This window comes from Chlamydotis macqueenii, chromosome 3 (assembly GCF_036417535.1).
Source record: "Chlamydotis macqueenii isolate bChlMac1 chromosome 3, bChlMac1.mat, whole genome shotgun sequence".
Taxonomy (NCBI): Eukaryota; Metazoa; Chordata; class Aves; order Otidiformes; family Otididae; genus Chlamydotis; species Chlamydotis macqueenii.
The window spans coordinates 88,333,952-88,347,839 of NC_141558.1; the positions used below are offsets into that span (position 1 = coordinate 88,333,952).

At 37.0% G+C, this 13,888-nt stretch overlaps 1 protein-coding gene across 2 annotated transcripts in view; it reads right to left on the minus strand.

Annotated features, from left to right (window-relative positions):
* Positions 1-1,572: 1,572 nt before the first annotated feature.
* Positions 1,573-13,888, minus strand: part of TTC27 (tetratricopeptide repeat domain 27) — a 127,780-nt gene continuing 115,464 nt past the window's right edge. For both annotated transcript variants that reach the window (XM_086744121.1, XM_086744120.1), the window contains 4 exons: positions 9,486-9,683; positions 5,889-6,000; positions 5,178-5,278; positions 1,573-1,814 (listed from right to left, as the gene is read on the minus strand). In XM_086744121.1, coding sequence (XP_086600247.1) covers positions 1,692-1,814; positions 5,178-5,278; positions 5,889-6,000; positions 9,486-9,683 — 534 coding nt within the window. In that variant the 3' untranslated portion in view covers positions 1,573-1,691. The remainder of the gene's footprint in view (positions 1,815-5,177; positions 5,279-5,888; positions 6,001-9,485; positions 9,684-13,888) is intronic.

The window sequence follows — 13,888 nt, forward strand, 5'->3', positions numbered from 1 at the left end:
TTTATGATAAGAAAAAAAATGGGAGATTTTTCTGCCACTGAATGATTCCTCACCTAAATCCTTTCTTCCCAATAGAATTTAGTGCTGGGAACAAAACAATAGTTCGAAATATTTTTTTTCTTTTCCTATGTGAATAATATAATTATAAAAAGATAGTGGTGGTGGAAATCTGCCACAAAACTCAGGGTTTTTTTCAGTCAGCTGGGCCCCTCACTACACATACGAGCAAAATGGGAGTATCTCCAGAAAATTCACTTTGCACAAATTTTAACGCCTCCTCCCTTTCTGGGTCATTTCAATGAAAATGTGCTTTGGAGCCTGCTCTCCTTCACTAGCAGGTAAACCCTTTTCTACGATCATTTTTGTAGGAATCTCATGCTAAAATACCGGCAGCAAATAATTTCTTCTGCATTTTGAGAAGCTTTACAAGGACACAAAGCTCTACAAAGGCATCAAGATAGCTTCCCCCTTCACATACCAAAATAACACACTTTTACTGCTGCTTCAAATCCAATTAATTGTTTGGTTTCCTTTTACCTTCCAATTTTCTCTTCTGGGAAAGTATTCTTGTCATTTAGTAATGGTATAGTTTTAATGACTGTACCACAGATGGTGCATACCCAGAACATAGATAACCACATTTTTGGAGACTGCATCATTCCCATACTCAAGAAAGAGCCAAACTCATGATGAGTGAGGAAACTATTTTGCATCAGTTTCTGGAAAACCTTGAAAAAATACTGTTTTTAAGAAAAGCTGTAGCAAAGATGCTTAAAAATGAAACAACGCAAAATAGTCTAGATGAAAATAACTTACCTGGGTCTAGTCAGATGTAAACGTTTTAGATTAGATTGCAGATTTTTTGTTGCCTCAGTGGGGGGAAATCCCCATGTCAGTAAAAGGCCCAAATGAATTGCCCATGGGACCCAAGTTACGTATTTCTGAATAATGTAATGCTGCTTTAAGTAATTACTGTTTGTAAATCCTAATGCAGCAAACATCCTGCTACTTTGATTGCATTACCAGAATAACAAAAAAGACTCAATTCTTACTTTCCTACTCCCCTGTAAGCAATTAACACCAAATTAAAACTGGAAAGTACCTGACGACCTAGTGAGCTACCTCAGGGCCTTTCCCTGCCTGCAGCCCCCACCACCCCGCCACAGTGCCGCCTGCCATGACAGCCTGCCCTCGCCTCGGCTTCCCACCACCGACGGGCCAGGCCCACAGCTCCTCCGATTGGCCAGCGGCAAACAGACGCACCCTCCGATTGGCTGTGCGCCTCGCTGGCGAGGGTGATAGGCTGGGCCCAGCTCCCGCCTCTGCTGCGCGCTTGTCTATCTCCTCCCGCTGCCGCCGCCGCTCCTGCCCCGCCATCTGCAACACAGGTGGGGTGGCAGGCAGGGCAGGCGGAGCTGATCCTCAACAACCGCCTTCTAAATACAAGCATCTCTGTTCCAGAAAATATGGGCCTGAGGAACCAAAACACTCAACTTTGTAAGGCAGCGAGAGCAGATAAGGATCTTAACAAGCGGCTGGAACTCTGAAGAAAGCTGACCATGAGAACAGCACTGTACAGAAAAACGTTTATTGCGAGCGGTGTTGCATTACAGTTGTTACCATTTCATCAGCAAAAGCTGTGGCAAAAGAAACATGTCTTTGTCTTCCTGTCATGAAATCCGGTCCGTATGTCAGCACCGGTCTCTCAGCTGGTTGCTCAGTTCCTGAAGTTCAGCAATCATGTTGTCCATAGTCGTCACCTCATCAGCTATCTCACTGTGAACCTCCGTACTAGTTACATCCACAAAAAGCTGCTGCATGACAAAAAGAAATACATTATTTTAAAATGTACATAGAGTTTCTCTGTTTCAGCATGGAGACAGAATACAGGAAGCTCATCATCACCACCCTGCCTTCTGTATTTTTGGTGCCTATGATGGTATCTCTCTTTAAAAAGGCCATTTTGTGGCTAATAAACAGAAGGTGCATATATACATATATATGTGTGTAAACACATATACACATATAAACCTGAGGTTTGTTCCACACACATGATATTTTGCCAAAGGAGCCAAATCCTCCTGTGGACGCTGCGTTTCTATGACTTTCTACGCTGACTCCTGATCCCATCAAATGTAAATGGCTTCACCATGAAACTCAAATTAGAAGAACATCTCACACAATGTCAGTGCAGTTTACAAACCCTCCTGCTGATAAATTAGTAGTTGTGAATTTTAATGGCCATTTTTCCCAATGTCATATTCTGTTGCATCATTTTCTCCAAAACCTCAAATAAACATGTTTTAACATCTGATGTCAAGACATGCGTGGGTGGAGACACGAAGCTGTGTGTAATTAAGTTATACAAGAGAAAACAAAACACTGTGGAGTAATAAAAATAGTCTGTTCTTAAAGACCTTAAGACATTAACAGAAACACAAAGCAGCTAACTCATGAGCAATCGTAATCTTCACGTATTTACAGGGAAAGCAAGGGAGAGGAATGCTAACTGACTTGTCTAAAGCCTTGAGATACGGAAGCTCTGACTGTAGCTTTGTGCATGCTGCACCAGAACACGTTGCTGTTGCAAGGCCAGGACCTGTCATTTGACTCAAGTAATATGGAGGCTGTGTGAGGTACCACTCCACAGAAATATGGTGGTGGGGGGGACAAGATGGACCCAAACATATGTTTCCCTTTTATTATGTAAAGGGAGAGTGATTCATACTTCGTTTGACACAAACGAAAAGCCTACATTTAAAGACAAAAACAAATTAAGAAAACAGAAGTTGCTCTGGAGTACATCTCTACATCATTATATCATTAAAACATAATGGGACAATACAGATACATATGTAAACAAAGATGTACTTAAAAGGCCTGAACCAAGGTCTTCAGTGTACTTCAGAACAGTGTTGTCACTAAACAAAGGAACGTCTTACACAAAAATAGGAACATGTTCCTGCTACAAGTACAGAAACTTTTCTGACTTTCAGCCCAAAAACCTTACACTGGGAATGTGACAGAAAAGTTTGGTTCTTTCTGGCCAAAACAGCTAAATAAATCAGAATTATTTGTTCACTTTTTTTTTTTTTTTTCCCATGCAGTTAAAGAGATCTATTCAACTAGATGCAGCTTGGGGAAGTTTCGTGCACCATCATTCTTTGGGCTTTGTGCCCCATGTTTCCCCACAACAGTACCCACATTTCATGCATTTACCATACAGCTCCATGACCTTTCTCCTTTTTGGAGACCCCACCTGTCACATCTGAATGATGCATGGGGGCAAAGAGCAGAAGAGAGCCCACTGCTATTTGCCAGAGCATGCTGCTGCCCAGAAGGCTCTGTACAGAAAGGAGCCATTAACAACACTTTTTTCTGAGTTGCAGCCTTCAGCAGATTGTGTATGCATCACAAGTCTGGGACAACACAGGAGCTGGAATGTCAGAGATGGAGATCCCAGGAAAGGCGAGAAGTCTTGAGAAAAGACATTGTTTCACCTGTACAAAACCTACTGATTTGTTCCAATTGCATGTCCTGACTACACAATTTTTGAATTTTGGCTTTTAAAAGTTACTTTCACTATTCCTTTATTCCTTCTGAAATCTTAACTACTGAGTCTGCTCTTACCCCACTTTTAAAGTGCTTTTCTCTGTTAAAAGAAAAAAGAACCACCCCCCTTGCCTAGTATTGACTCAAAAGGCAGCAAAAAGGAGATGCTGCAGTCAAGCTTGGACAGGCATAAGCAGCAATAAACTGTTTGTGGATAGGACCTTACAGAAGACAACTGAGTTTTTAAACCACAACACACTTTGGAAATTCAATATGACTTCAAATTAAAAATAAGATGGCATCTTGGAAAGCATGCAAAAACAGTGAGGTCACACCAATAGCTTTATTGCTAACATAGCAGTTTTCTCAGAAGTGCCATAAACTTAGAGGCACCATTATCTGCCAATAGTATAGATGTTCATTTAATTAGTGCTTTCAGGAATTAAGAATACAATTTACTAGACTCACCTGTTCGTAATCTTTCACATACTGCGTGATCTTGCATAATATAAACCACCTGTACTTGTATTTATAGCATTTATATCAAGTAGTCTTGCTTTCTCTACAGTTTTACTCTGACTACACACTTTTTTTTTTTTTTAAGACCATTTTGTGAATCACAATAAAACATACATGTTGTGGCTTTTTCCACTACATTCCCAAGACTTAACATATGCCAGTATCTAAAAGCACAGTTATGGAGCCAGCTTGTGTCTGCTTATACAACTTTCATAGGCTTTTATCCTTAAAATTATAGGACTTAAAAGAGAGTGAGCCAAGTTTAGCACACTGATGATGGATCAACAGTTTGTAACATAAGCACACATGTTATAAAACTTATGCTCTGTAATTCACATTTACTAAACCCCACACACAGCCAGGAAGAATACTTCTTTAAGACATTAAGTGTATTTTGAATGAAAACGTATTCCAGATCAGTCCTCAGTTAAAGAATGGCTATGTCTCATGTTGTAAGATGGAGGGTAAAATTAGGATAATAATGGTGCAGAAACAGACTCTGCTCTTTGGGTGCCTGGCTATGGAGGCATAAGTCCAAAAATCAAACATATGATTCAAACATGATTACATTTTCCAACAAATTAATATCTGTATTAGTAGGTATCTATGAAAACCTTATTAAAAATTAGTTCTCTCTGTTAATAAATAACTCTGTAAAACACTTCAAGTGATGCAAAGTAGTCGTGACACGTTTTGGTCCTTTCTGCAGGTTTACATCCATTATTTCTGAGACTGCCCTGCTTCCCCCACGACAACTCACATAAGGAACAGGTCTTTGAAATGACTGATTTCTTCCAAACAGTCAAGTATTTTAAGTAAAATTCTAACTTACTCTAAAGTGTCAATGCTATCTCTTAGACTAGTAGGTTTATTTCAGACAAAGCCTAGCAGGAAGAAGGGAAATAAAAGTCTGCTTAAAACTGGAATCCTTAACAGCGTGGAGGTAAATATCCCTCTGATGATGCGCTGGGACAGGCAGGTACTATTTGATCTATAAATGACTCAAACCAGAAAAATGGTTTCTGGCAACAGAACAAAGATTCCTACCTTTCAAACAAAGATTCCTACCTTTCAAACAAAGATTCCTACCTTTCAAAGATTCCTACCTTTGCTTTGGATGACAAGCCGCGTAAGTTGAGCCGAGCTGAAGAAAGTATCTGCAAAGCTTCCTGATTATTAGATTTGTTCTTGCTGCATTTTATAGCCACTGGAATCCAAACACCGAAGAAAAGGACCCCAAAACAACAAAAAGCATTACCTCTATAGCAATAATCTTTAAACAATAATATTTAATTAGAAAACTTGATACTTTCCATAGACAATTTTTTTTTTAACGTAATATCCCCAAAAAAGAAACACAAAGAAGAAGAATGTCAAGTAATTTTGAGAAGATAAATCCAAACCCAACAGGTATATGTACCCTTCTTAAACGTAAGTATCACAGCACAGTGAGTAGTCTTACAGAATATAAGTTTTGTCCATCTCCTGACTGGCACAGTCAATCAAGCTCACATGATGATTTGAGGACTGGGATGAACTACAGATGCATTTTCACTTGCATTATGAAATTGCTAGACCATGAAATTAATTGATTCCATGTTTACCAGTCATGTGTTGACTGACTCACCCAGCACAATTTCTGCCTCATTCCACATCTGGTTTTGTATGCACTATTAGGATGGTGCTCTCTGTTAGAGGACTCCCAATAGTAGGAATAGATATAATGGGTAAAGTATAATATTAATTTTCTAATAAGCTTGATAAATATTTGCTACACTCTTCACGAATAATAAAAGTTCTTTTCAGGTAGAACCTACCATGTGCAATCTCTATGGCTCCTTTCACCACTTCCTTAAAAGAAGAAACATCTTTCTCCCAATCACTTGATTGAATTGCACATTTGTGTGCCTTAGTGAGATACTGCAGTGACTGCAAGGAGAAAAAAAAAAAAAAGATCAGTATGTAAGGAAACAAACTAGAAGACTGATTTAGTTTTAAGTATCTATGAAATTAATGCTCAATTCAAAAAATGAATGTATCTTTACTATGCTTGATTTCCTGTGAGCTGGAGTAGTGTACTCTGCAACGGTAAGCACCAGCTGTAAGACAGATGTTCTTCACCAATATTGCATTTCAAGTATGAGGCGCATATAAAGTAACGTGTCTAATTTTTATCTTTTAAAAATCTGTCTAGACTGATGGATGTGACCCATGTTTGCCAAGTCATCATAATTAAATGCACATGAAAAATGGAGAAATATTTGTACTCACTTTGAACAGCAATTTCGTACCTAAAAAATTTATAACTGAATACATCAAAGCTTTCTTTCTGTATATGTATTCTTGGCAAATAATGTGTTTTACAGATGCAGCTATTAGTTGCCATACTGCTCTGGTTCTCAGTGTGAACAGCAAAAATAAATGTAAACAATATGGAAAGAGAGTCCCATTAAGAAAAAAAAAAGAAAAATTTAAGCAGAAGAAATTAATTTTTGCTTTTGAGTTTTGTTTTCCTTATACAGCATCAGAAATTTGAAACAAATACATGTCAGAAGTTACATGGTTTGGTTCGATGACAACTCTTCAATTACCTTTTTAGAGAGTTTAAATATCATATAAAGGAATAAAAAACTTTTAGTGTGGTACATGTACATGAGCACAATAAAGACTTGTGATTGCTGAACAAAGATAAATTTGGGGCTTGCCACCCCAGAAGCTTCTACCTTCTCTCTCCCACCAGAGTTCCAATCACCATGGCATAGGTGATTGAACTGCTTATGCTGCTGTAAACTGCTGTGAAGGTGTATTAAGACAAACCAGAGCAAATTATTTTTTTTTCAAAACAATCCTGGTTATAATTGGTAGTAGTTCTGGCCAGCAGAGGCAAGAAGTTCCAAGAGAGGGAACAAGTTTTTACAGCATTCTGATTTCAGTCTGCACGTGTCTGAGTGAGAGCAGCAAATTAGGGGTGTTTCGCTGACAGATGTCAGGGAGGGGAAAGAATTCAAAGTCTTGTGGGCTGTTTGTTTGCACTTCTAGAACCTGGATTTATCCTGGAAGGAAACAGTTATGAGCTGGGGAAAGTTCAAGGAACAGAAGGGTTTCATAGCCTGGGTATGGATCAGCAGGAAACTTGAAGGTTGGAAAGATTCCTTGGTGGGAAAGGACTGGACTGCATTCAGCATAGGAAAGAATGAAGTAATGAATGAGGTGGCAGGTCGGATACATAAAAGTGTAAGAGTAAATATATGCTAAGCTAAAGAAAAGAAAAAACACAAACCCAACACTTCAATAGTTTTACACTCATAACTTGTAAACTCTGCCTGAGTTTGATTTAATTTACAAAGCAATGTTGTGAATTTTAACTGTAGACTCTAGCGATTCACGGCATCGATATGGCAGCAGAGCAGAAAGGTGAAAAAAACCAGCAACCAGTCCACTCTTTACAACAGCCAGACCTTCAAGGTCGTTTTTTCAAATGCAATGTTAGGAACAAAATTGGTTACATATAATTAAATCTGCACTGAATAAGTTATGGAATAAACGCCAAACCCTACATTCGCAAGGACGTACATGACACTACGATAGATCTGTTCCCACCTCTTTGTCCTATGATGCCACAATATAGTAAATAATGCCCTTTCACAATCCATTGACCTTTTACAAAATAAATGTGCATGGAAGACTGCAATGATACAGCTGGAATTTTTCTACAGATAGTTTAATTCACTTAATATCTGACTGATACATGATGGTGCTTGTGGCAAGGAATCCAATAAATACTGGTTTTAACATTTTTAATTTCTAATATGATATCAGAGAAACTACTAGTGACTAGTATATTGTAAATTCATTTTTACATTGTAAATTAATATCTACAGTGGCTGGCTGTAGGCAATTTTGCTCTTTCATGGTTTATATCTATGGTACCATCATACCAGAATACTTGGATACATACGTAAGCATACCTTAAGAATTTATAAACATCATTCCATTTTGCAGGGCAAGCTAGACCATACATATGTTCCATAACCAGTGTGATTAGGAAACACAGTTTCCTAAGTCCTGTCTACTCTACAAATTGAAACCATGTTTTTAACTGGGTTAGTGAAAAATACTGTGATGTAACCAGATTCTGAAATGGTTACATTTATAGTATAGACAGGCCTCTGCTACTTTGCATGTCTGAGTAAGAATTTGAGGATATATTACAGGATATTGCAGTGTCTGTATTTCTGAATTCTAAATAGGCCAAATCCCTTTTATTGTTCAGCTGTAAAGAAAAATAGGGAAGGAAAAAAAGGGAGGAATTGGAGGTATAACGGACATTGGTTATGACTAAACAAGGCATTTCACAGGGCAGAGCATGAAGAGGAAGACAGTGAGCAAGGCCCAAAAAATTATATGTTTAACCCCACAGGCACATGATTTGTAGGCCCAACCATCTTTATAATATGCTTGACATCACGCGACAAGCCATCCTCCAGACTGCCATTTTTGCCCGGGCCAAAGGCATACCCCCATTAGGAAACACATACTGAACGCTGACCTTGTGTATTTTCAGCTTCAGTGAAGATCTGATAACCTGTAAGTATTTTTGGAGTGTGCAAAGCTATTTGAATTTTGGAAATGTAATACCAAATGCAAAGTACACTCCAGTATACAACAAAGTAAACACTTCTAGCAGTGCAGAGTGGTTATTTTGGAAATGCAATCAACCTGATTACCTGGGAAGTGATAAGAACAAGAGATGGAAATTAATGTAGCAAAACCAGAGTCAGGTAAAGAGAAACCAATGGAGTTCAACAGATTAAGAATTAAAGAGTATTACCTAATTCCATTTTAAAATAAGCAAGGACAAAACACTTTACTCTGGGAACTCTTACTGTGGTATAGACTACCTTAAATGCATTTTCCCTTAGTGATTACAAAGAAGAATATAGATGGTTTATGATGCCACTGGATCATGCCATTAAGATCCACTTTTTCCCTAGAGACTGCAATATCTTGTCTTCAGAATCAAAGATTCCAATTTAAAAAAAAAAAACAAAAAAACCGACACCAATCGAAACCATTAGATTATAGCCATTAGATTGCTGCCAAGAAAAGTTTCAGAATACAAATCTAAGACAATGTACATATGCTGTGATAGGATATTTTAAAATGAAATACTGATAAAAGAGAGGTTTTTTGAAAATCCACAAGAACTGTTGTAAAACATCTTGCTTCTGTTAGATAATAAAAACGTGTGCTGTAGGAATATGAAAAGCAGAAGATAAGCTTATAGAAACACTACAGCAAAACACATCTGGAACAAGAGCGTGTCTTACTATAGCACTATATTTTGTTAGAGAATAGAAACTTTGTACCATAGAAGTGTATCCATAAAAAGGTATACCTTGCAACACATTTACCTTTTCAATATCTTCACCACTATCATTCTGTCCATTTCCATAAAGTCGGGCATAAAGTCTCCAGATCTCCCCATCATTTGTCACTCGTGAAGTCACTCTGCCCAAGAGCTCTTGCAACTTGCCCTTCAAGCCACTCGCTACCTCTCCAGTGCGATCTGCCATACCATCCACTACCGCTCTGACCAGAATAGCCAGCACCTTAAAAAAAGCAGCAGGAAATAGTTTTTATTTCAACTCAAATCAACATCAGTATATATAGTGATATGTGTAATATTTGGCCTTTATTAATGATTTAGTAAAATACAAATATAGTACCATATGTCAAGTATAGAATTTACTAAGAAATACATTATTAGGGTAGTAATTCAACTAACTTATACCTCATCTATAAGATTCTACAGTTGGTGAAGATAAAGAGGCCAAAGAGCTAAGACAGAAATTTGACTTACTGGGACGGGCTAGTGTGAAAAAGAACAGTATAGGAAATTGTGGCAGTACCATAAAGATATTTTCACCTTATAATAGTTACAAAAAGATCAGTAAACATGCTGAACCATATTAATTCAGGTAATGGAAGACACTGCAGTTTACAGGATCTCTAACTATCTGCAGAAACAGAGATGTACAGTGGGTGAGTAAGTGGAAGGCAACTGAATACTACCCTGGGAAACTCTGTGTTTGACGCACTTCTGGTGAATTACTAGTCAAGTAATTCCAATCAAACTTTTTACAAATACTCATTTAATGGTCTTACTTTCTGAGTCACTGGCTTGAGAACATGGGATCTGACCTGCAGAAATGCTAAGCACCTGCAGCTGCTGGTCAACTCAGGAAGAGTTGGGCTTTGCATGTATGAAATGCTACGTAATATGGATTGTCCAAAAAACACCCATGGGGCTTTGTGTCCCAAAATGGACACTAATTAGAAAACAGTTTCGCTGTGCCTCAGTTCCTTCTCAGTAAAATGAGAAATAGCAAAGGTAAATTAAGATTCTGGATCATATGGTGAATTAGAAGAAAATAAAACCCAGAAAGCTGTGGCTTCGTAAATGAGAACTACCTGTCCTGTGTAGTGCATGAGACACAGAGACTGGGGAAGAAAAAATGATAAAGACAAAACAGAAGTCTCATAAGGCTTTCATTCAAAACTGGCCAGTAAAAGGTATACAAACGCCTTCATGCTGGTACTTCCTAACTATCATTTGGCAACTTTAATGCTTCAACATTTTTGTCCATGTGATATCAATACTTATAATGAAATCACATTAATAGGAATATTCATAACAGTAGTAAAATCAGTTTCAAAGATGATCTGTGAATAGCCCCAAACCAGATAAATATAACACTACTCTAATAAAAGCAGGACAGAGGTGCATCCTCACAAACCAAGATGTAGTTCACTGGCAGAAAGTAATGTAGAAATTATGACAATATCAAAGTATATTACACTTAAAATAAAACCATATGTAGTTTAATATTTGTGTCATTTTCCTAAAACAACTTTTCTTCTTTAGAATGACTCAATTACCATGCATCCCAAGAATTAATTATGGAGTTTTAGCAGATACAGTATGGCTTTGGCAAAAAAAACCTCAAATAAATTAAAATGGTTTATGATGTTATGAAATAAATCTATGTAGCAGAAAAAGTGAAAAAAATTATACATCTCCCTGGTATCTTTTCAGAATCAATATGAAATCATAGTAGCATCTCAACATTGGCTAAACAGTGCCCCCCAAAAAACCGTAAGAGTTTAGCTCTAATAAAGTGACACGACAATTTGACTGGTTTTTTTCTTTTCCATTAAAGAGCTTAGCTTTTCACTTAAGATAATAGAAAATATGATCAACTATTAATAGTCCAAAAGTTATAAAATTCATATTGCATTCATCATTTGGAATCTCAAGGACTAAAACTCAGCATTAAACAAATCAGGTCTTGTATAATGATTTGCTAGAAAAACACCAGCAAGTGTTTCCATTACTACAGCATTGTAATAAAAAAAATATAAAAAAGGAATAAGAGGAGACATTAAACTATATTCTCTTTTGAAAAGGAACTAGAACTGGTAATGAGGATTCATACCTATATGTATGACTTCTCAATCAGTTTCTCAGTTTAACAAAGTTGTTACTGAAAATCCAAAAAGTTAGTTCACATGAATATCAGGTATAGTTATCAAGAGTTTTAAAGCCAAGGATACTTTGTTTGCACATGGAAAAAAAAAAAAAAAGAGTTTTCGCAGTCAGTAGGATTTAGCAACTGAAAAATTACTCATATTCCTACAACGTCCAGGCTTTGCTTACACTTTCATCTTAATAATCTGTCTCCTTTTTTTTTTTGTAATTAATCAAGTAAGCTTTAGCACTACAGCAGTTAAAATAAAACTAGTGTGAAAGCCTGGATTAAAGGGTCCATTAAACACTAATGAATCATTAACGCTACTTGGCTATGCCCACTTGTTAAATAAAGCTATTTCAAATTGCAAGTGAATTGTGCTAATCATCAAAAAGTGTTAGCAGCATAACAGAGCTTTCAATTTTAGATGGTTGTCTTAAGTGTTAATTTTAATTTATATCTTTGAGACATTTTTAACTGCCATATATACTAAACTACTAAAGCAATGCTCTGTTGCCCAAGATCCCACACAAGCTGTAGTGCCTCCTTTTTTTTTTTTTTTTTTTTTTTTAACTGCCTCTTTTAATGAACTGGGCTCTGTATGACCACCATGCATAGAGTTTGTGTTTAGTATGACATCAATATCACATCATCTGCATTCCTCCTTCTGCTTTGCTTTTGTAAATAATGTGTGTTTACCAAAAACTGAACAAAAACCACCACAGGAGAAAATCTTAGAAACAAATACAATAATTTAAAAATGCTGTGATTGCTATCAGTTTATCTTATTCCACAGTTGTTCTGCAAACAGCTCCTTTAATATAAAATTCAGTAGTCAAACCATTTTTAGAAGCTTCACTAATACTAATCAAACTTGACAGCACTCAAGTAAGAAAAGAACCCTCAGACACCAGATGCAAAATGACAGATCTGCAATGTATGAGGTCTCCCTATGCCCCTCCCATTATAAAAGACAGTTGTCATTAGTGAGGTACTTAAAATAAATAGGGCTCTAAAAAGTATTAATTCGTATCCTCACTTCTCAAAATCCCCTTGGAACATGCTCTTACAGCCTTTTATTAGAAAGTCTGGCAACACAAACCACTGAAATGAAGATGATATTTGATGAAAAGGGTAACAGAAAATCTTTGCTAGATTCTCAAGAACACAGAAGTGCAGAGGAACCATTTGTCCATATGTGTGAATTAATATTCTTTGACAGCACAGGATGAAGATCTGGTTTCTGAAAGCAATGTAGCAAAACAGCTTTTCCACCCGCAAAACAACTTTGTTATTCACAGAACTGCACCTTTCCAAGTAAAAAACATTGCTTGCCTCCACAAACATGCACATGGTGCAAAGTAGTGTGATTAGCAGTTGCAGAAATCTTTCAGGTGTATTTACCACCTCAGAGTAATAATTCAGAGGCTAAACTGATGATTACACCAGGTAAGGCTTTCTCCTTGCGTCCTTTTTAGAATCGTAGAATCATTATGGTTGGAAAAGACCTCGAAGATCAAGTCCAACTGTCAACCATTAGTGACTGATCTACTAGCTGAAACTACAGGTAATTCAGTAAGCTTTTATCTTTTATTACATAACATCTATATGTTATTACGTAACATCTACATTAAAAGTTATCAAGGCTCATGAACATTAAAAGGCATATGGAAATTTGACAAATTTTAAGAGACATAAGGAAGTTAAGAAAGCATGCTTATAACATTTAAGGGGAATACTAGGAAGCAGACTTCTGGAAGTATGAGTTTTGCTGTAATCTTTTATTGCGTTGTTGCCGATTTATAAAGAGCCCTTCAGCTTTCCCCTGTTCAATTCTGTCTGCATAATCTGTACATCCATATGTGCAAGCCTCATGATATCCTGATCTCAGAACCTTTGCCACAAGGATGACACATCATTAAATAACTAGAATAACTTAGCAGCAAAATTTCCCAAAGCTGCATTCTGCACTCAGAAGCCTGGCACAAAAAGACAGCAATGGCCTAACAGAAATCACACATGAAGATATAAATGCCTTACTGCTCTTGGAAGTAGCTACTGATTTACAAATATGGCTGCATGCTATGCTGAAATAAAATAAAAAAAATCTGATGTAACTACACAATCCGAAGACGTATCAAATTATATATTCAATTGCACACTCTCAGTTGATGCATTCAGTCTCACAAAGGGTATTCTGCAGCAATGATTATGCTGAAAGTGACTGGTGATAGGCTTTCTGTTTTCACAAGGAACTGGAATCAATGACTCAACTTGTTTCTTCC